The sequence below is a fragment of the Propithecus coquereli genome, unplaced genomic scaffold, assembly GCF_000956105.1.
Source record: "Propithecus coquereli isolate 6110/MARCELLA unplaced genomic scaffold, Pcoq_1.0 Scaffold427, whole genome shotgun sequence".
NCBI classification, from domain to species: Eukaryota; Metazoa; Chordata; class Mammalia; order Primates; family Indriidae; genus Propithecus; species Propithecus coquereli.
The window spans coordinates 1,921,377-1,945,633 of NW_012150030.1; the positions used below are offsets into that span (position 1 = coordinate 1,921,377).

The following is a 24,257-nucleotide window of genomic DNA, read 5'->3' on the forward strand; positions in this document are numbered from 1 at the left end:
TGCTCTTTTGGGTAGATGCCTAATAGTGCTATTGCTGGATTGAATGGTATTTCTATTTTTAGCTCTTTGAGGTATCTCCAAATTCTTTTCCACAGCGGTTGCACTAATTTGCAGTCCCACCAGCAGTGTAAGAGTGTTCCTGTCTCTCCACATCCTCGCCAGCATTTGTTGTTTTGGGATTTTTTTGATAGAGGCCAATCTCACTGGGGTTAGGTGATATCTTATTCTAAAAGCTTTATTTTATTTTATTACTTTTAAAATATTTCTTGTAAAAAATTAAGACACAAACGCATAGATTAGCCTAGGCCTGCACTGAGTCAGGATCATCAATATCAGCGTCTTCTACCTCCATATCTTGTTCCATAGGAAGGTCTTCAATGGCAATAACATGCATGTTATCAGACTCTTGTTATAACAATGCCTTCTTCCGGATTGTCTCCTAATGGACCTTTCTGAAACTATTCTTGTGGAAGTGTCACTCTTATTGGAAATATGTCCATGCTGGTTTGTCTGGTTTCTTTCTTTTTTTCTTCATAGATATGCTTGTAAGTAGATAATGCACCATGAACATTCCTCTTTATTAATAAAAAATTTTCAGTGTTGAAGGTCAAAAAACAAAATACTTGTAACATAGTAACTGTTATTCAAGGAGCATGTTGGCCCACTAATCAATAGTAAGAGTTACTGAACAGTCAGAAACTTTATTTGCACGCAGACTTGGTAACTAAGTAGTATGATAGTGGTTACATATGAAATAAAAATCTTAAATTAGTAGGAATATTTCAGACAATATCAAAAACTAAATTTTCAGGGAAAAATGTTTCATTTCAATGTAGATTTCAGTTTAAGTTTTACTACTCATTAGAAAAGTAACTTGGCCTCCCTTTCCTCTTCTTTAAAATGGTGAAAATAGTATCATAATGGGTTTAGTATTAGGAATTAAAGTGCTTAGCATATAGTAGGCACTCAGTAAATATATGTTTCTTTTCTCCTGTCTTTCAGAGATTGTTTTCCCATTGAGACTGAATTTTCCCGATTTGGTGCTCCTTAGGGAATGTGTCTATAATCTCTAATCATTGATACCCTTCCTACTAGGCTAACAGAAGAAAGTAATGGAATTTATTCATTAGCCAGATTGTGGCATGACAGAGTAAAAGTGCTGTAGAATTCTTGGAAGATAGATTCCCTTCAATATCTGCTGGGCTTTTATGCTTTAGAATACAGCACAGGGACTTTGTCTAGATTGTCTGCCATGAGACAGTTATCAGTTACTAATTACCTCTTGATGATATTATGTCAAAGGTTTTACTATCCTTTCCCCTTGGCTATGACAAATATAGGGTACCCAAAATGAAAAAAAAAAAAAAAAAAGATTAACTCCAAACAACTTCTTATTTTAAAAATAACTACTTATTAACAGGTTGATTTATATTCATTCAATTGAAGTTTTTTCCTTAAAACAGATTTTCTTTTTTTTTTTTAAATAGATAGGATATGGTTCTCTAGATCCCCCAGATGGGTAGCTATTTCTTAGAAAGCAGGTTTCTTATTTCATTCAATCTGAATTTACAAGTTAATCTCTCTTGCCTGACTTCAATCTTCCTTATTCTAATTTAAGTTTTAAAGCTCATGTTCTATCTTTGGATTTGAATAGCAGCTTCTAAGCCTTCTTGCTATATCAGAGATGATTGTAATAGAGAATTTCGATGTTGGTAAAATGGTACTGGCAGAAAGTTATCTTAGTCAGATCTGCTTCTCTTCCTTCTTCACACTGAGGTGGTCTAGGAACGGGGGAGGTGTGGGCACCCTGAATTGTGAGACTCGACTCATGGAAAATGAATGGGAAGAAGCCAGGAAGTGACTGGCAAATGGAGGGAATGGGAGTTGTAGGAATTTTCTTAAATTTGAAGACTGTAAGTCTAAAACTTAGTAGTTTCTCAGTCATTTATTTTCTGCATTTTAAAAATAAATGGAAAAATAGATTTCTTTGTGGAATTTTGTCCATGTGCCATGTCTCAAGACAAAACACAATGGATTGATGTTTATCCACAGTGACATATTTCACGCAATTCCCTGGCATTTTCCCTTTTCGTTTTTGAGATTTCTAGTTTTATCTAGGGATTACACATGGAAAAATAATGATTACATTAGAAATCCACAGGGGAAATAAGATGAAAAAGACAAGAACCCAAATCTTAATAGCAGTTGAATTTAGACGGGCTCTGTATGATTTTGCTTTATAATTTCCACTTTTCTATATTTTTGGGTTTTCTTTGAGAAGTATGTTTTTATGAGTACTTATAATTTAAAAATGAGTGTGGAGTTTATCTAAACAAAGAAATCAAATGGATGCATCAAGTCTCTGGTCAGTCTGTTCCTGCAAGCTATTTTCCCCTCGAAGAACATGATGCTGATCACCTTAAATATGATGATATGTAAGGCTTTTGAGCATAAAATAGATACTAAGATTAAGATATCGAATGCAATTTTTTGTCAATTTCCTTTCTTTGTTTTGGTAATCTGTACCATGGAAGAAAGTAATTTAAAAATAAAAGTGCTTAAAATGTATTAATACCTGAATGTTAATAATTTAATATTTTTATCTCTCAGTCAGATGATTGCACAGTGCTTAAATATAATTAAACAAATGAGGCAACAAAGTATAAGCCCCAACATTACTCCATAGTTCAATTTTAAATAGATATTGTAAGTATTTTTATGCTTTTTAAAAAAAATTACAGTCACTACTATATGTACTTACTTTTATGTTACATAAGCTTTTAATATACAACAATCTCTGAGATGTTATTTGGTTGAGAGGCCTCAGTTGATTAGACATAAGTTTTCTTGTTGTAAAGTCAGAAATAATAATAATTGCCTATATTAAATGGAAAGGTTAAAGTTCATAAGCTTGAAAATCTTTGAGTAGTTACATATATATAAAATAATTACTATGATTACTCTTAGAAAATAGTCCCTGGTTTGAGAAAAAGTTTGGTTTGACATTTAGTAATTAAGCCTTATTACATGATACCGCCTTGACTCAGCAAAGCCACATACAAATTAGGTGTAGAGGACTTTGGTTTTTAAATATTAAAAAAATAATTGGAGCAGACAGGTACCTAAGTGCACTTTTATAATAGGAATAAAAGCAGTTTAATAAGTCCACATTCATTTCCTCTTTGATTGCTAAATACGTAAAACAGTTTTTCAGTTACGGTCTGTCTGTCTCACAGAAGAAGTATGATTATCTAAATATGTACTTTTTTTTTTTTTTAAAGGAATTGCTTGCTCAACTCAGTACTTTCCGTAAAACATTGCAAAATTGTGTGCATCTGCAAGTTAAGACCATGCTAAACTTGAGCAGAATTTGATTGAAGACCTGAAGCTGGCTTTTTTGGTTTTGTCACCAAAACTGTATCTTGCTAGAATATGCTCAGGATTTTTTGAACAGTCCATGAAAGGTGACAGGGATGTTAATCTCCACTTCAGCCCGGGCAACTTCACTCAAGTCCTTGGCATTCAGAATCAGGAGATAAGCAGGCTTTTGTCCTGCCCCAGGGCTCACCACCACACTCAGAACTACACCTGTTAATCAGAAGTAAATAAGGCAGTACTGAATTTAGAAAAGCCCAGGCTGTAGATTAAATGTCATTGAAATAATATAGGAGGTAGTACATTGACAAATAAAGAAAACCATGACTTGATTTCTTGTTCTGATTCTTCTACCACTTGGCTATGAAATCACCTGAAGAAGACTTTTAAAGCATTCATGTCCCCTGGACTATAAGCTTCAGGAAGGCAGTCACCATGCCTGTCTTGCTCATTACTGTGTCCTAATATCCTACAACAATGACTAGAATATAGTTGGTGCTCATTAAATACTATTGAATGAATGGATCTGTGCTCTTATCTGTAACATAAAAATATAATGCCTGCTCTACCTACTGAAAAACAAATGATGTAACTATCAATGAAAAATGTGTATTAAAAGATTTTGAAATCAGTAAGGTACATTATATCTATAATTTCCAAGATCTATTGGGAAGCTGACTTCCTTCAAACACAATGACAGCAAACTTTTTGCAGTTTTGACTGGATGGGGCGTATATGTAAAATTATTTAGTGTGAAATGGCTCCACAATTCTTTGTCTCATTTCTCTGTGGTTTCCCATATTTTAATTCCACAGAATATAATCTCTCTCCCTGTCCCAGCTAAGATTGATGCTTTGTCACAGAGTTGCTGTATTACAGACTGTGGCTCTGGATGCCTTTCTAGCCTCAGCTTACTAAAAGAACAAACCAAAACTAGAATCACAGAGCTTCTCATACTCTTTGGTTTGCTAGAATACTCAGTTTTGCTTCTTAGAACTGTTCTTTTTCAGAAATGTATCTTGGTCAACATAGGCAAAAATCTAGAATTCATGATGCCATTTTTCCTCATTTTCTCACTCATCTAGAGCAGACATTGATGCTCCACGATGACACCAGATGGTGCTTTAGCATTTTTTTCCACCAGTAACCAACAAAACCTGGCCACAAGATGAAACTTCTTTTCAAATAAGCTTAAATTCTTTTGTGCTGTCCTATTTGCAGTATTAAAGATCATTTCTGAACATTAAGGAATGGTCAACCTAACCCCTCTCCTAATGAGCAAACACACAGAACTCCAGTAAAAAAGAGATTGTTCAGACACATCCATTGCTTTCATTACCATCATCTTCTTCCAAGGCATCTGGGTGAGAAACAAAGATGGGTTCTGATGGGTATGAATCAGGCTCTTGCCACACCCAAGTTTCTTTGGTTTTGACGTTCAGCTTACAGAGCTGCTCGTAAGAAAGAAAAATCAACCAACCAATCGGTTAACATGCTTTACTTGACTAGCATATGTCTCCAGGCTCTGTTCTAATATTAGTAAGATGGATTAATTACCCTGTCTGGAACAAAGTGATTCAAGCCAAGTCCGTATGCATATGTATAAGGTTTCCCACCATACTTCTGGTAATTGATTTGAGGAAACTCAAATGCTGCAAAACAGAGCACACGTTAGGAAAACTCTGTTAATCTCTTTGAATGGAACGTTTATTCCCTCCTGTGTGAGATTTCCTCTAGATCATCTCACCTTGGCGAGGCCCTGAAAAGAGAACCTCAGGTTCCAGCCAGATGGTCTCATCACTGCACAGAATTGCAGTGGCGGTTGTGTTGGGGAGTGTGACTAAATTCTTGCCTGTGTCAGCCTAAGAAAGAAAATAACAGACACCTCGGTGAGCAGGAAAGAAATTTCAAGCAGCCGTAAATGCAGACTTCCTGAGTCTCCTCTCTCCTGCGTCCTTTCTTAGGTCAACATGCAGGGAGGGACAGCACAGGAAGCTGTGGATGAGGGAGCCCCGGAACGTAACCGGGAAGGCTGTCTGCACCTGTGTCACTCACTGGCTGTGTATTACCGGGAGAGTCACATAACCTCTTAAGCCCTCAATTTTCTCATCTGTAAAATGATACCACCCTCGAGGAAAATTTAGGCCTCTGAGGAAGGGCCTCTGCAAAAAATAAATAAATAAAATAAAAAATGTTTTTCTGCAGAACAACAAGAACAACAAATACTTCAACTGCCTCAGGGTTACAAGAGCATTTACCTCTTTTATAGTTAGGGTATATTCTGATTTTGCTTGAAAAAAACACATACAGTTACGCTGTCAAAAAGAAAACATATAAAAACCACCGGACCAGATTTTTTCTAAGATCTCTTGTCATGTGCATGTGATTTTCCCGATTGGTTTGCGGAAACAATGGATATCATTGCTATTTCTAAACACATATCCATTTACTAATACTTTCATCAAATACTTGGTTACGTGTTTTGTTCCAGGCTCTATTTTAGGCACTTGGGATATTCAGAGAGTAAAGTCCCTGTCCTCCCTGAAGCTTACATTTGAGTTTGAGGAGATAAACAATAAAAATAATTAATGAATAAAGTGTACAATATACCATAAATGTAGGGAGAAAAAATAGACTAGGGGAAGGGGGATTGGAAGTATGAAGGGTAGATGGGTTAAAATTTTAATAGGTGGTCAGGGTGGGCATCTTTGTAAAGGTGGCATTTGAGACAAAACTCTTAGGAGATGAGAGAGTTAGCAGTGCAGGTACCTGGGGAAGAGCATTCAAGCCCAGAGAACAAATTGTGCAAAGATCTGAGGCAGGAGGATGCTGAATGGTCTTGAGAAGCATCAGAGAGATGCAGTGTGGCTGCAGTTGACTGAGCCAGGGGGAGAAGAGCACGGTGGGGCCCAGAGGTAATGGGGCCAGATTGTGGAGAGCCTCAGGTCCTTGTGAGCATGTAGGCTTTCTCCATGAGTGAGCCATGGGAGGGTTTCGATCTGAGGAGTGAGAGGCTGTGATTTATTTTTAAATAAATAAATGCCAGAGCAATGCCTCTGGCTGCTCTGTTGAGACAACCCTTGCAAGAATGGGATCAGGAAAACCAGTCCGTCTTGCAGTAGTCTAGTCAAAAGAAAACAACGGTTCAGATGAGGCTGCTAGCAGTGCAGTCAGTGAGAAGTGTCAGATAGAGTCAAGATTTCCTGATGCATAGGATATGGGGTGGGGAAGAGGCATGAAAGTAAGAGCGATCTTGAGCAGGACACCAAGGAGTTTGGCCTGAGCAATTAAAGGGTGGTGTCCCAACAAAGATGGGGAGGACTACTGCAGGTGGAGTAAATTTTTTGTTGGTGGAAGATGAAAAGTTCAGCTCTTGTCTTATTAGGCCTGAGATGTCTACTGGATATCCAAATGCAGATGTGGAATTGGCAGTAGGATATAAGAATCTTGAGTTTAAGGGAAAGTTAAAAATGTAAATGGAGGCTGCTTTAAAGCATGAATCTTTAAAAAGATGTGAGTCACCAGGTGTGGTGGCACACACCTGTAGTCCCAGCTACTCAGAAGGCTGAGGCTGGAGGATCACTTGAGCCCAGGAATTCAGGGTCAGCCTGGGCAACACAGTGAGATCCCATCTCTAAAATAAATAAATAGAAGTGAATATAACAATGGAAGATAGGGGAATCAAGGACTGAGTTCTGGTTCCTTCCAACAAGGGGAAGAATGAGGGGATAGCTGTTTGGGGCAAAAGAAGTCAAGAGAAGGATTTTGTAAGAGCGTGATGTGTATGATCCATTGAAAAGGGTAGAGAAACAATGATCTAGGAGAGATCTGGGGGAGAATTGCTAGAGTGATGTCCTTGAGTGGGTGAGGGAGGATGAAAGAGATTAGCTCTGGATAGGAAGATGGCTAATTCAGTATATGAGTACAGATGCTCGTGGGTGGGTAGATGTGGTGGCAGGAGTCTCTGGTTCTTTTCTGATTTCTTTCATTTGTTTCTGAGAAATAGGAAGCCTAGTCATCAGCTGCGTATGAGTGTGGAGGCAGGAAGTAGGAGGTGTTAAAAGTTTGAAGAGAGAAGGGTGTGGAATATTTAACTAGCAAAGTGAGAGAGTAAGTGAAGTTGGGAAATGTAGCAGTAAGGTTTGTGGTCATGCATTTAAAATCAGACCAATTACCACGATTGTGTGTTTTCTGCACTTAAATTCAGCCTGAGAGGTATTAGCATGGAGTGGGTAGAGAGTTGAATTTAACTAGGGTTGTGGTTTTGACAAGTGAGTTTGATAAAGTAAGAAAGAGGCAAGAAAAATGAGGGTCCATGGAGAGAGTGATTATAGTTATGGACTATAAAATTTAAAGTGAATGAGTAGGGAAGGTGAGTCCTCAAGGGAGAGAGAGAGAGTGAGAAAACAGTATATTTGATGGATTGGAAGTTCCTGGTGGGAATTGCAGTGGGGCAAGTGATATTGCAAGCTAAAACCTGAGATTATGGAAGGAGCATAGTCACAGGCCATGGCAAGTTCAAGGGTATGAGTGGAGAATGAGGGGCTGAGATAGAATGGAAGACAGGCTTGGTGGAAGAAGTCAAGGAACTGAGAGGCTAGGTTGTCAGACGAATCACCATTGATGTACATACTGAAATCGCCAAGAACTAAGAGACAGGAGTAGAAATGGAAAGAAGGTGACATTGAGCCCAGAGGGAGAGTGAGTGGTGGTTAGTAGCTGACAGCAATAATGAGGGGTGCTGTATGTATGTGTACACATACCACTCAGCTATATGATTAGCTGAAATGAGATGAAAACTTGGGGTATTTTAAGGGTGGATGGAGGGAACAACGGTCTAAGCAAAGGGAAACAAGGACACCTAACCCAACCACAGACCCAGTTGTAAAAGGGCTATGGCCTTGTACAGAGTAGAAACTGCTTCTGCTGGAAATTGCTGCTGGGGAGACCAGTGTCCTTACAAAAAAGCTAGATTTTGGTTAAAGAAAGAAGGCGGAGGGAACTTCTGAATAGAGAGATTTTTCTGGTGGTAGACTATGAATTATGAGTAAATAGTAAAAAATTTTGAGGGTAGGGAAGAGATGGGAGGTGGGGAGTAAATTGCAGAGTACCTTTTATGAAATTTTGTGAAATAGAGATTCAGGGCACTTAGAGGTGATGTTGGGCAGAAGAGAGTGATGTGTGTACGTATACAGATTTATACACATGCATACACTAAGTACAGATATCCATGTCAAACATATTATTATGTGGTTTTAAGTTGAATTGTTTTCCTCTGTTCTTTTTAAAATGTTAAATTAGGTTTTTAATATAAGAAATATGTAATATTATCTTTATTTTCCTCAATAATCTGGATTCTCCTTTGACTTCCTTTTTTTTAACAGATGTATTTACCCTTTGACCCAGCAATCTCATTTCTGAGAATCTATCCTACTGATGTTTCTGCACATATATGAAATAACACACATATGAAGTTATTTCTTGTGGCATTATTTGTAATAGCTGAAGACTAGAAACAATTCTGTTGCCCAGAAGTTAGGCACCGTATGAATAACCTTGTGTATGTTCACAAAAAGAATATAAAAGCAACATTTTTAGTATATATTGTTAAATGAAAAAAGCAAGGTACAAAACAGTGAATACAGAAACTTGCTTTTTGTGTAAGAGAATGAGAACTATAATTATATATACATATATATTTGTATTTTTTATATTTTATATCCAATACATATATCATATTTCTATATAAATAAAAGAAAAGGAAGATATTAATAAAAGTTAGACATAAGAAGTGAGGGGGAATGGAGTTGAATAGATGGAGCGAGGGGTTGGAGTGAGACTTCGTAGTGTATACCTTTTTATATAGTTTTTATTTTTTGAACATTTAAATGTACTGCCTTTTCAAAAGTAATGACATATTTTAAAGATGCTACCATTATCTTAATCAGTAAACTGAAACCTCAGTCATTTTATATTCTCTCCTCTCCTTAGCTCTCTCCATTCTTCTCTTGATCTGTTTATTGCCTCTCCTTCCCCTAATTTATGACCTATTTTTCCTTTCAGTGTGAAACCTTTAAGAGTATAGGTTCAGTAACTTCTCCCATATACTGCTCACTTTTAGAGCCTTGAAAACTGATTTCTGTCTCCCTCACTCTACTCCCTTGGAGATCATCAAATCTAGTGTTGGGTTCCGAGTCTTTGGCCTTTTCCACCTGTCTGTAGCAGTGGGTACCATATAACCCTCTCCTGCCCTAGCCTATGTGGATTACCCTCTTTTAGTGGAACTAGGACTTTCTGGTGGCTCTTTCTGTGGCTCTTTTTTTTTCTGGCTTCTCTTTTTTTCGACCACTTTCTACACATGGGCATTTCCTGAGCTACTGTGCTTGGCTATCTTTTCTTCTTTCTCGATATTCTCTGGTTATCAAATTTCTGATTCAAAAATAAGCAATTTTTTAATGTTTCGTTTGGAAAACCCATTCTAAAGTATGAACTTTCTCCCTGCTAGCTATCTATTCTTACATATTTGATCATCATTTCAATACCAATAATTATCAGCTTTTTTCTGTTTAAAAATCTCCGCTGTCTCCCCATTCCCTGCCCAATAAAGTACAAACCTCTTAGCTTGATCTTAAAGCCTTCCAAGATTATCAACCTACGTTGCTTTTTATCCCATTTACTCCACTACTTTTGCCTGTGATCCAACCAGTTGGATAACAGCCAATTCTCTCTATCTGCTCCCCACTTCTCTGTCTCTCCTTAAGCTGTTTTTCCCGTCCTCTACTGTTCTGCTTCAATTTCATCATCACCAACCAAAAGACTGCCCGCTGCAAATAACTGTGTTCCATGAATCTCCCCAAACAAGTGTGATGACTCCTCATCTGACTATCATTTACCCCTCCCTCACAGAACTCCTCTTGTGCTGACATGCATTCTCATTCCTGAATCACCTTCCCTCTCCCCACCACACTAGGTAACGGGTTCCATGAGAACTAGAAGTGTATCCTTTCCACGTACCCACTGGAACAACTAGTGCAATGCCTATTGCAGTGGTTACTTAGTAACTATTGAAAGAAAGAGAAGGCGGGGATTAAGGTGACATTAGACATTGTTCATCATGACAAAATTTCCCCATTCTGTAATTGGGTGATCTTTCTTTAGGCAATGATGACCATACATTTAGAAAAATTCTTCCTTTTTCTTTGCTTTGGAATGTGGATTTTTAAGTTAAGTGATCCTCTTTTATGTCCTTAATTTAAAGATGATTCTGATTTTACCATTATTAGCAAAATAGGAGTTTACTGAAATCAACTGACTCATTCATTTAGTAATGATTTTATGGGCACTCAACTACGTGCCAGAGATACGCTTCCTAAGGGGAAAGCAAGAGTGTTTAAGGTACCTAGACTGATCTCTCTCCATGATCTCTCTTCTGAGCCCCAGATCCATGTCTAGCAGGTGCCTGCTGATCATTTTGCTGAGATGACCAGCAATACTTTCAATGCAACATGTATAAAATAAATCCTACTCTTTTTCCTGCAAACCAGCTCCTCTTACTTCTGTGCTTCCCTTTCAGCAGATTGTACTACTACTCACTCAACTGCTGAGGGCAGGAGCCTGGAAAGCATCCTCGATTCTTTCCTCTCCCTTACCTTTCATATATAATTAGACACCAACTCCTGCCGATTCTACTGCCTAATTATTTCTCAACTTTATATCTTCTTTTATCTTTCACTTGCCATTTTCTTTATTCAGGTACTTATTTTCTTTTATTTACCCCACTGCATTAATCCTCTAATAGGCTTCCAGCCTCTGGACTCCCTGCCTTCCAGTCTGTCCTCCGTGATGCTGCCAGAGTGACTTACAAAACAAATCTCATATACAGCCCCACACTCTTAAAGCACTTCAGTGGCTCCCTGTTGTTTATAAAATGCCCAAAGACTTACAGAGCCCCTACGATATCACTGCACCTGTCTTTCCAGTTCCTCTGCCCAAACCCAGTTCCCTATGCTCCTAAGGAACCAGCTCCAGCTACTACACATTTCTAGATTAAATCTTGCTTTTAAAATTCCTCCTTGCCTTTGTAGAAGCTCTTTTGCCTAGTTATAATGCCTAATCTCAACCTCGTCTTTTCTCATTCTTCATAGAGCTCACAAACTTGCTTAAGAGCAGCGATACCTGGTTCTAAATTGGGTTAATTTTCCACGACATCAGATCTAAGCCTTTGGTATGATGTTTTACATTCCATGTGGCTGCCTCAACTCCTTTTGTGCAACTAGGGAGCACATAGACATAAAAGAGAGTGCGTGCTCAGGTATCTACACGTGAAAATAATATTTTCTTGATTTTGACTGGCATTTCCATCACACTACAAATTCTAGATGTCACTCTGCTTATTCTAAAAAGACAGTCACTGAATACAGGGAAGAAAAAGTAGAAATAAAGAGATGACTGTCTAATGCTATTAATGATTTTTAACCTCTAGTGATATTTTTAGACGATTATTAAAAACCAAAATAATGGGCTGATTTCCCCACAAGGGTACTTTTTCATGCTTCATCTCTCCAGAATTTCAAATTATTTAAGGTATTTATATTATCGACAAAGGATCCTAGGAGTCGGTGAGTCTGCACTATTCACCGAGAAAGCATATTTTTAAGAGGATTTTGTAAATAAAGGAACAGCGGATTTAGAATCACAAAACCTGGTTCTCATCCTGGCTCTGCTCTAGTAGCTTTTGTGAGGTCACATCACTCTTCTGAGCTTCAGTTTCCTCACTTGTAAAACAAGGGGAGTTCAACTAGATTATTTTTAAAATTCCTTCTAGCTCTGAAACTACAGGACTTTATGTATAAACATGAGGCCGGAGAACAATTCCTCAGACAGATGAACATTCTGGTTAGATCTGAAATCTATGTAGAAGGAGGTTACCTTGTCAATATTCAAAGGAAGCACATATCTCCTAACTTCAGGTTGGGGAGCCTTTCTGGCATTTTTTTTCACCTCTTCCCAGTTCTCACGTAAATTGGCTAAATATAAGTAATTATAAACAAATTCGAATCTGCAAAAATAAGAAGTCAAACATGAGCACCAACAATTACAAGTAATTTTAGAGAGATGATTCATGCCTTTTAAAAGCATAAGTGCCTGCCTGTTTTTTATTTCACAACCCAGAAACTACTAACAACCCAGGTGTATCAGAGCCATTTCCTCCTGCCCACACTGGGTGAAAAAATAAAAGAAACCCACCTCATGGATATGTTTAAATAACCGCAGCCTTAAGATACTTTCTGTGTTGCTCCTCTGTCACCATTGTGTTCGTGTCTTTAGGGGCTATTGTTTTCTCAGAGACGTGGCTAGTCTGAAAAGAAGCATACCTCCTTCTCCCAATCCTAGAGTGGGTGCGGTTCAAGCTCCCTCAAAGATTTTGTCAAGTTTAAGCTCATTCCTGAGGTCCTTTTATTTTCAGGTCTGGTTCATGGCCTGATTGGTTTTTAATCCTTCGCTATGGTTTGGCTGTTCAGATTACCTAAACTCCCTATTGCTTTTTCAATTATATTTTTTGACTCTCACATACTGCTTGCATTTTTAGATGTCATTCGGATTAAACATTGAGAGGACCTTCTCTGTAAAAGCCTCCTAATTTCCAAGAACAGGAAATGTACCATTTGTCCAATGTCCTTTCTTACCCTTTCCAGCAGCAGAGATCCACAATCAGAAACCCATTGTCTTCATAGGTGTTGATGTGATGGAAGAGATTGAAAGGAGAAGTCCTGTATTTGTTATTGAGGTACTTTCTTCTTTTTTTGTCGGCAATATGAAGCCAAACCTTGAAAAGTGAGTAAAATATTTTGATGCATTTAAAAAGGAAAAAAGTGTACATTATGAAACACATCTTATTTTCAGAATCACAAGCTTGACAAATAAATCTAAGACTTACCCCCATGGTTTCGTTGGACTCAAAACAATCCATGTAGTTGGCTCCCCAAAGACTCCATGAAGAAAGGAATTTGAACAGGTTAATTTTGACTGGTGTCTCCACAAACACGATATAGTTGGGAGTTAGACCAAAACTGTTCAGAAACACAAATGAGCTTGTGAATGAAAGAGCTGATTCTCAAACTGCAAAGAAATATGTATACACAAGGTTTGCTTAGTTACATGAATCAACAATGCCTACATAAAATTAATTATGTTTAAATTTAGTTTTCTGAAAAAAAAAATGTGATCAGGATTGGTATCAAAGGTAGGCAAAACAAATCTTTAAACTTGAGTTTTCCTGAAGATTGATAGCAGGCCTTCAAGTTACCTATGGACGTAAGATGGCTTGAATCGGTCACTGCAGGGGAATTGTACAACGATCTCTGACTTGCTTATTGGATCTTCCTTGTCTGAAATAAAGTGGTTTCAAAAGGCTTTGAAACAGCCTCTTATTTATTTTTTTTAATACAAAGCATTTAGAATAGCTTATACAAGCAAAGAAATACATTTTCAGATCTTGATTTTTTTTTTCAGAGTTTATTTTCATTTTCTCAGTCATTGGCATTTCTTAGTGAAATTTCATGTGAAGCTGCAATCACTTGGGAAAATCCAAATAGCAGCCGATCTGGAAAAGTGTGCTCAAATAGGGTTGTGGGAGGCAGGGTATAGGGGAATCACATATTGAAACTGGAGGTGGGTTTTAAGTCAGGGGAGTAAGGCAAAACTTTAGTATGATCAAAATGCCTTTTGCAGTATCCTAAGATGCCTAAAATGTATAGCACAGATGGGTTTTTGCCAATAAAACCGTACAGTTATTCTCATGCACGTTAAAATTTAATTTATTTACTACTAAGTCAATGGTCTTCAAACCTTAATGTGCATCAGAATCACATAAAGTTTTCTTAAAATACTGATTGCAGGTTCCTCTGCCAGAATTTTTTATTCAGTTTCCTGTGGTGGGGCTCAAGATTTGTATTTCTAACAGTATTCCAAATGATGCTGTTGGTCCAGGGACTACACTGAACCAAGAACTACACTAAGCGATACCAAACAAAACTCCATATAAATTCAAATAATTCTGTCATCAAGATGGTTATCAATGAACCTGGCAATGAAAGGAAGATAAATAGAGAATTCTAAAGTACTCTCTCCTCTTCTTTAATTCTTTTTCTAGAGTATTAATGAGTTTATAGATTTGTTTACAGTTTTGGGAATTAAACACAAAATATTGAATACATTCTCATATATATGTATGTATGCTATTATGCATACACATATGTTTATTTAATTTGATTTTGCTTGGCATATGAGTAAGTGCTCAATAATGTTTGCTGGATTTGAATCTAAATTTTACATGATCAAATCCACATATACACAACATCTTGAAACATTGTAGAATAGAACTTGGCCACTTGCTTTCTGCATTTTCAAGTTGTCATCTCTTGCTTTGGGCAAGAGATGGGCATTGGTCCCTGGTAAGGTAGGAGTGAGGGCAATTGTTCTAAAGCCTGAGAGTAATTTAACTCCGCTTATAATGCTATCTCGATATTCTGATCTGACATCCTGTATTTCTGGTAACTTTCTCACAATAGAGATATTTGTTTTCAGAAGAGGAAAGATTGGTAAACTTACCTGCTTGCAGTGGAGGGATCTTTACAATATTGTAGGCAATTGAAAAATTTTTCCCAAAGCAATTACCAATGTTGTAAACGGTTCCATCATTTTCGATGTGGGGGTGAGCAGTGGCTCCATTGACTGAGACATAGTTGCAAAGATCAACCTATGGAAGGAAAGTGAATATCACCCACGTTGAGAGAAGGGAGAGTACAGTACACCTTTGTCCATAGGTCTGACCCCACCACTACCCTTTGCACTCTCACCCTAAGTGTACTTTCTCTTTCTTTCCATCTCTCTGGATCCTACACTATTTCACCTTCAGTTCCCACCTGTAGTGTAGAACTTTCCTGGGACACCCATACTGACTCCCATGTGTCTAAAATCTGGAGTCTCTGTGACCGTGTTCTTCATTTGATGTATACCATATGGTGCTTGGGTTACTTTTCTTTTTAAACATGCAAGTTGACCTCAGACAATGATAAATTTGAATCCTAGGACTTCTTTATACTTCTCTCATTGTATTTGATTGAATTGTATAAAATTGCTGGTATTCAGTAATTTTCAATTTATAAAAATGGCAGCCTAAATATAAAACCCAGTGTCTTGCATATACTACAAGTGCAAGTATGAGTTTGTAACTGAAAGGGACCTCGGGATTCATCTAGTATAGAAAGCCTTAACCTAAATAAACTTCAGGAGAACCATGAATCTCTTGGAATTAAATATAAGGATCCAGCATTTTAATTTAATTTGGAATCTCATAAGAAATTCAGATCCACAAATCTAGCACAAACCTCTCAGTTTACAGAAGGAGAAATTGAGGTCTCAGAGAGGTCAAGTGTCTTGTTCAAGAGTATAGAGGCACATGGTGGCAAATCAGCACTAGATTTCTACCTGAAACCCATCCAATAAAAATTTATTGGAAGAATAATTGATGGTGTATGTATTTAACTAAGCAAAATTATTTTTATTCTATTAGGAAAATATTTTTAAAGCATGGGTCTTTTCATCACCCTTATTTAAATAATAGGCAAGACATTCATTCATACATTCATTCAATCATTCAGCAAGTAGTCTTTGAGCTTCTGGTATATGACAGGCACTGTGCCAGGGTCTAGGAAAAGAGGTCTTTGCTTTCAAGAACTTCAGTCTAGACGTGCACTGTCCAATATGGTAGCCACTAGTTTTCAGAAAAAACTTCAAATTCAGTTCCTCAGTCATGTTAGCCATATTTTAAGTACTCAATAGCACTGAAACAACGTAGATCTAGAATATTTACATCATTGCAGAAAGTTCCATTGGACAGCACTGTATTAGACCAATAATCTGGCATAAAGTACAGTGAGTACAAAAAAGTATCTGTAGAGAAAGGCTATCAAACCCAGCTAGGTGGGCTTCCCGTCTCTAATGCTTGAGAGGTGATTACAAGTTAGCTAGGTGGAGCAGGATGACAGTGTGTTCCAGGGGTGAGAATCTTAATGTGAAGACAAAGAATTGTGAAATAGTACATGCTGTTTGGGGATTACTAGTTGTTCAGCATAGCTGCAGGGAAGGGCATGCATGGAGGAGGGGAAGTGAGAATGGGCCAGCAGTAAAGGCCTTCACTTGGACTTTATTTTGGAAATTATGGGTTCCCTAGGTGGAGTAACATATTTATATTTGTATTTTAGAAAAATTCTTCCTGCCTCACTAAGGAAATTGTATTTAAAGGAATCAGGCTGGAGGCAAAGGCTCTGGTTAGGAGACTATTTCGATAATAGTAAGCAAAAGAAAATCTCAAATTTTTAGTACTACAATTTTATATGAAGTCAGGGTATGGTACTACTCACAACAGAACCTGACATCTAATAAAGCCTATTCTGGAGCCATACTATAGCTTCTACATTTTCAATTAAAGTAGTATGCAATTGCAATACAGATATGATGTCAGAGTCCAATGAATGATTGAGAAACTCAGCTTCAGTTCTTCTCTAAATGATCTACATACACACTTGTACAGGGTTACACACACACACATCAAAAACAATAAAGAACTGGGGAAAGCATATGTTAAGACTTAGTAAATAGTCTGTGGAGAATTATAGATCAGCTTGTGATATTGAGACCCGTGTTGAGACTATTTTTTTTCCATTTCTACTAGTACTGCATTTATAGTTCTGGTCTTGAATTCTACCTTCTGAGCTAGCTATACCTTATTTCTTTTGCTCTCCCATACAGCTCACACATGGCTTCCCACTTAAACATCCTAAAGCACAACTCTGCTTATACTACCTCTTTGAGCGAAAACTTTCAGTAGCTTCCCATTAGCTAAATGACTTATTCCAAATGTTTAGCTCATCATTCAAGCTTTTAATATCGTCCTATCCTGTGTCCCTTGACATTGATGACTGGTTTCCAACTGGGAGTGTGATTGCCCCCTAGGGGCATATTTGGAAATGTCAGGGGCATTTTAGGTTTGTACAATGATTAAAGACGTCACTGGTGGTTAGCGGATGAGGCCAGGGATGACAGACCTCTGCAATGTATGGGACAGTTCCTGCAATGATGAGTCGCCTCCTGCCCAATGCCACTAGTATCTCCACTGGGAAATACTGCAACTCTATCCAACATTCTCTAGTTTGCATGAACATATCCTCTATTGTCTCACCTTTGATCATGTTACCCTCTTCACCTAGAATGTCCTTTCTTCAAATTCACTGAAGTCATACCTCTCTTTTAACTTCCAGTTCAAATGCAAGTCATTTGAACCTTCCTTGATCCACCCCACCTTGCATCCCAACTACCGCCAGAAATAATTTCTTTCTTATCTGTGCTTTCTTAGGTTTTCCTTCTTTTAAAAGACTCATCACATTTTATGTCTTATAATAATTGTACTTGTTTGACTTCCCAATCTAGAGATTAAGCTTCCTGAAGATAAGAACAATGCCTTGCAAATAGATATATATTAATAAATATTGGTTGAAAATGAGGATCTATTTTAAGTAATGCTGCATCGAGGTTGCATAAATTCTCAGTGAAACTGTCACTTTCTAATATTGCTGATATTTTGTCCTATGCTATTTCATTTAACACATATCTTTATTTCTAATAAGCATCTATAAGAAGGGGCAAATTGGTGCAATGTATTTTCCTAGAACCACAAATAGCATGGTTTTCAATATCAACAGCTGCAATTTTTTGAGCACCCAATATGTACCAGGTCCATGCTACCCTATCAAAGCCATGACATCAGGGACCATGTTGTCTTGCTCATTGATCTACCCCTTGCATCTAGCATAAATTCTGGTACATGGAAAGCACTCAATAAATATTTGTATCATGAATGAATATTTTAGCCATTTTATACGGTTTTCCTTCAATCCATATACTTTTTTAAAATTTCACAGATGAAGAAATAAAGTTTGCCCTATGTCACATAGCTAGTAGTTGGTGAAAAAGCAAGGATTTGAAACTTAATCTGGCTCTCATATTCCTTCCACCAAATTGCACAGTTGATTTAATTCTGAGTTCCAATTTCTAAATTCCTGAGTGACGTCACCTGAGCACTGTGTCCCACCTGCTTAATTGTCTCCAAGGTCTCCGGATTAATCTTTGTAATGAAGTTGGTCTCTGTGCAGGCGTAGTAATCTTCACCCACCGGGTAGACATTAACAAGGGCATTGTCAGTAACCTCCACTCCTCGAAAATAAGAAAAAAACCTGCAGAAGCAAATGAATTTTTCAGTTCAATAACTTTTAAGCCACGAGAGAAAAAGGGCTAATGCAAAATGTCTTGAATAACATGCAGTTGGATTTCAGTAACCTGGAAAATATATTCTTGCAGGGATCTGGGAAAGCACAGGTGCCGAATTCTGTTATGACGATCCTTTTCTCAGTCATTGCCCGAACGTAAGCATCAGTGCGGATGAACCTGAAGGACATTGGGATACAGGAAAGGGTCACAGACAGGGGCAGCGCAGGCTCCATGTGGAGCTTGGAATGGTCATTCTCTGTGTCCTCATCAAATCAGAATCACAAAGTCACAACATGAAGAATAAAGATTATTGTCAGCTCATTTTGTTGGGGCCACCAAAGGAGAAAGAGACAACGTTCCATGAGCTTAAATTTATATCTGCTAAACCTCCTAGATGAGGAGGTTGAGGTCCAGAGAAGTTAAGTGACTGGCATATCTGGCCAAGCTGGATTCAAACCCAAGTCGGCCCATGCCGGACCACGTGACCTTCTGTGTCACACCATGCAGCGCTGTGGGCAGTTCACAAAGGACCTCCCCCTGTAGCCTATAACCTCTCAAGCTACACTTACTGGGGAAACACAGAACATGATATGCTGAATTGTATTCCTTTCAATCTCTCTGTTCCTCTTGTGTTTTTCTTCAATTTTCAAAATTTATTTTGCTACTTTAAAAAGTATGTGTTCTTGAATTCAATCCCTTGCCCAGGCAGATCTGCCGAACCATATCCCAGACTAGATGACATACATTGCCCAGGATCTCTCATGTAGACAGCTAATTAAAGTCTGATTTCGTACTTGTATGAAAAGGAAAAAGTACCCAGGTCTTTAGAAGGCATATGAAGGCTTTATCTGAGCTCCAAACTCTCCTGTCATAGCTACATTGCTGCTTGACATGATCTGTTTCTCTTCTTTTAGAGTCCAAGTTAACCTGTTCAAGTCTCCTTTTATGCTTCCTTTGGGTGTCTTTTCACAATGTCTGAAATATGTGGGGATCAACAAAGCCACTTACAGGCCTGAATATTAAAACAGAAGACAAAGTATTCATTGTGATGTTAAGGGGGCTTCCTGGAGTGATGGTTTAGGTCTTCAAGCCCTTAGCAATAATCTCTTATTTTCGGAAAACTTCTCTTTCTGGTATCACTATGAAATACTTGGTCCTTCCCTACTTTGCAGCACCTCCCTCTCCTTCCCTGTGGCCTTTCTGATTCTAAAAAAAGGAAAGAAGTCAAGATAGCCAATGGTTTCATACTACTAATCATCATCACAATAACTGTTATTATTATTGAGTTCTTCTTATGTGCTAGACACTGTGTTCTCATTTAATCCTTGTGATGAACCTACGAAGTAGATTCTATTATTTCTCCCATTTTACAGATTACAAAGAATTAGTCACCCACCCAGGCAAGCAGTGTCTGTTGAATACAGGATTTAAAGCCAGGCCTGTGGGACCCCAAAGCTCTAGTTCTTAGCTTCTCCTTTATCTCAAGGTAGTGTTCCCAGGTGTCCATACAGACATGTTGGGCCAGGTGGATTCTGAGAAGGAAGTGGATATACAGGTCCCCTCCTGGGTTCAGAAGGTTCAAAAGCACACGGGAGGGGGAGCTGCGCCAGGTCTCACTCCTGGGTTGGGGAGTTCGGCCTCATGCCCCTTTACCTTCTGTGGTATGTGACGTGTCCTTCTTTAAAGTCGAACTTGTGCAGCAGGGCTTGCCCATCAAATAGGTGGTAAAATGGTTCAGATCCAACTTCAAAGAGTCCTGGCCCGCATCGAAGGAGACTGCCGGTGAGCCAGAGGGGGATCCGGCCTGTGGTGGAGGGGAGACAGAACACCGCTTCTTACCCCTGCCCTTGGGCGGGCTCCTCTCTGGTAAGGTGAATTTTATTAGCAGCCCAATCGGGCAGCCTCTTCTTTATAAAGCCGGCACTGATTTTCATTCCCAGCTCTCACGTTGGACGGCACTTAGAAAATGTCTGCTGACGTGACTCTTCTTTCACTAGGAGACCACATGGTGGGAAATGTGACAATGCCCCAGAGTTTGGAGAAAGGTTGGAAGAGGAGTGAGGGGAAACCATCTTGAAGGGAATGGGATTCTCCACCTCATAGATTTCCTTAGATATCATTTGCCTTTTGCCATCTCAGTTTTAAGAAGATTTTCAAATTGCTTGATATATTTTGGCATTTGATAAAGATATTTTAAAAGATGTGTCAATAGAAGAAATTATTTAAATGAAACAATGGGAATATTGGCTTTTTGACATCTAGAGCTATATTCCTCTGAGGGGGTGCACTACTGCCTGGATGGAAGGCAACCTGCTATAGCAGAAAGTACACAGGGCTGGGTGTCAGGGACTTGAATTCTGGTTTAGGGTTTGCCACATGCCATCTTTGGGTCTCACTTTCCTCATCTGCAAAATGAAGGGTATCGCAGATAGTCCTTAAGGCCTTCAGGTTTAACCAGTTAGGTCTGTGCTCTAGTATCCTTTGAAAAGTGTGGTGCTTGGCAGTGTTTGCTTAATCCTTGCCAGTAATTTTTTTTAAGCAAATGGGTTATTTTCTATTTATTAATAATGATGGTGACAGTAATAATAACTACCGTCTATTGATCACTTTGAGTGTTGCATATTGGGTGAGTCAGTCTATGTACATTACCTCATTTAATCTTTACAACATCTCCATGAGGTAAATTTTGGTTTTTGGTATGTAAGGGAATTGAGGCTTAGAAAGTTTAAAAAACTTAGAAGATTCACAGTGAAATGATAGAGCTGTGATTAGCATCTACCTCTTCCTGACTCCAGAACCAACATCATTCTTCCAATGTAATGGGCATGAAACCCACCACCCTTCAATGTAATATTCACAGGTGCTTGTTACGTGGCCCTCGTGTATTCAGACACTGGTGGGACGGACACTTATAGAACATTTACTATGTGCCAGGCACTGACGGTTTCAAGATGACCAAGGCATAGTCTCTTTCCTCAAGGAATCCCAGTTAGGTAGCATTTTTCTACATTAGAGAAATGAAGTAATGTGAGGAAACCACCTGGTTCCCCTCGCAGTGCCCGAACCGAACCGGGGGAGCCAGGACTGACAGCCGCCAACAGACAAGAGGGAGCTCAGCACAACAGCGGGGGGCGCAAGACGGGCGCGACCAACCTGTCACGTGAGCCGTGAGCGGCGAGGACAGCTCCTCCACAGTTTCGAACAGTTTCTTGTAACCACCAGCAGGATGCTCGACTCTGAAATGGTGGAATAATGAGCAAGAAGCCTGTGTTTATACTCAAAGAAGTCAGCAGGGACAGAGGCAGAGCTCCGGGAGGGAAGGCGCTCTGTGGCTGCACGCAGGGCCTGCGGGAGGGTCGCGCGCCCCGCGGTGCAGCGGACCGGCTCGCGCTTCTTTGATGCGGGGGTGGGGGGGTGACCTCTTTATTAACGTCAGTGGTCACAGTGGACTTGATCTTGCCCTCTGCCAGTTTTCACTTATTTCTGAACACAAATCCACTAATCCTGCTGCTATCACTTCGCTTCCTGAGCTTGGGTCCTAGACAGGCTCCTTCCCACAGCATTCCCGGGCCTGTCAGCTCTCTCAGCTCACTGCTGCGTCATTGATTTTTATGCCTCACTGAGAGACTCATTCCTCTCCCTCCTGGGGGGTTCGAGTCAAGTACCTCATCCTGCGTTATTCGCCCATATTATACCATCATTTCTCCCCATCATCTCATTTCTCTACCAATCCCCAGGAGCTACAGTACTTTTAAAAAATTCATCAGGTTCTATATTGCTGTTGATTTCTTACCTCCTCTCTTTGGCTTCATTTTATAACTTCTTAGTGGGGAATATCTGGCCAGACTCCAGATTATAATAATTGCCTTTTGTTAAGCACTTATTATGTGCTATACACCATAAAAAGAACTTCTCTCAGTATTAGCTCATTTAAATCTCACAATAGCATAATGAGATAAGTACTATTGTTATAGCCATTCTAGATATGGGAAAACCTAGACTTAGAAAAGTCAGGTAATCTGCTCAAAGTCAGCTAGGAAATGACTAGACAAGAAGTGGAACCCAAGTCTGCCTGAGATCCTCACAACTGTTTGCCAGCCCCAGTTTAATCACACAGACCCCACCATAATTTAGATCTGAATTCTAGATATTTACTTCAATACACAAATAGGGAAAAATTCCCCACCAAAATCCAAGGGTCTTCCCTAAACAGGTCGTCAATCAATGACTTCTCTTCAGGAGCTCTGGAAATGGCACATTCACTATGAATCAACTGAGGCATTTTTAAAACATCTCACAGAAATACTTACTGGATAGACATTTTCTTTCAGCGCAGGATTGAGAGTTCTGGCACCAGCTGCAGAATGAAGAAGCAAGTCGTCAGCCAGGGGCCTTTATATGCCTTCTAAATCCCCCCAAAAGGAGTTATGGCTTTGGGAACTCTTCCCCACCCCCTTCAGCTGAGGGAGGGGGAACAGAAGTGGCTTTCAGCGCTCACATCCTTCTGATGCTTGAGCATTATTTGGACTTGCCGTTCCCATAACAGTTTTTTGGCTGTTTTCCACAGACCTCAATCCTTCCCAAGGAGAATGAGAAGGAGATTAGAAAGAAAGGAGCCGTGTGGGAGTGGCCAGCATCAGGCCTGAACCGATGCCAAGTCACCTCACTGGAACCTGGCACTGTTCTCTGGCGCCCACCTCTACCTCCTCTACCACCGCTTCTGCACCTTCACACTCACCCTCATTCATTTATTCATTCATTTATTCACTCACTTATTAAAAAAAAAACTACTACGTACCATCCGTGGACCATTCAGAGATGGTTATGGTCCCTGCCTTCACAGCTCTTATAACTCTGCAAGAGTAACAAAAAATTAACAAATTATTCAGTAAAATTTGATTAGTGCTAAGATTGGAGAAGTATGGAGTGTTATGGAAGCACATTGTAGCACATCTAACCCTCTCTGGCCACCTTATCGGTACCATTTAGCATCCAAATTCTTCCAAGCAGGTTGAGGTGTTAGCTATGTCCTTTTGATTTGTTAGTGTAACCTCGTCACTAATGCTTGCCTGCTGTCCACCTCAGCTTCCTGTCCATTGGTATGTGTTCAGCACTCAGAGAGTTATAGTGCTAATTCAGTCATATTTTCACATTCTTTTATTAAGCCCTATTTGCTTGCCAGCACAGACATGGTACTGCCCAAAGGAGTCCCTGGAAAACAGACCAGATATATACTATAACAGCTAACAACTTTAACATTTTTTAAGAAACTCATTAACAATTTTAAATTTAATGAGTGGTTATGACTACTTACTCTAGAGCTCTTTTTCAACAAAATGGTTTAGCAACTAATCTGAGCACTCCCCAAGGTAGACGACAGGAGCCTACTTTCCTGCAGTAAGGGCACAGGCATGTGACCAGGGTTCCAGCCGTCAGAGGAAGGGGTAGAAGTCTCAGCGGCAGCACCTAGTGTCCAGCACCAGTGGTGTCTCTGCCCATCCACGGCAGTCATATGAACCGTTCTACAGTGGAGACTGAAGCATTATTACTGGCCA

The 24,257-nt window shown here is 39.2% G+C and overlaps 1 protein-coding gene across 1 annotated transcript; it reads right to left on the reverse strand.

Annotated features, from left to right (window-relative positions):
• Positions 1-3,276: 3,276 nt before the first annotated feature.
• On the reverse strand, positions 3,277-23,274 carry RPE65 (retinal pigment epithelium-specific protein 65kDa). Its single transcript, XM_012653764.1, has 14 exons — positions 23,013-23,274; positions 21,856-21,938; positions 20,356-20,506; positions 18,772-18,879; positions 18,527-18,668; positions 14,986-15,133; positions 13,682-13,763; positions 13,313-13,445; positions 13,062-13,201; positions 12,304-12,433; positions 5,123-5,237; positions 4,933-5,027; positions 4,715-4,826; positions 3,277-3,588 (listed from the first exon to the last, which is right to left on the reverse strand). The coding sequence occupies exons 1-14, from the start codon at positions 23,021-23,023 to the stop codon at positions 3,437-3,439; spliced, it is 1,602 nt and encodes a 533-aa protein (XP_012509218.1). The 5' UTR covers positions 23,024-23,274; the 3' UTR covers positions 3,277-3,436.
• Positions 23,275-24,257: the final 983 nt, after the last annotated feature.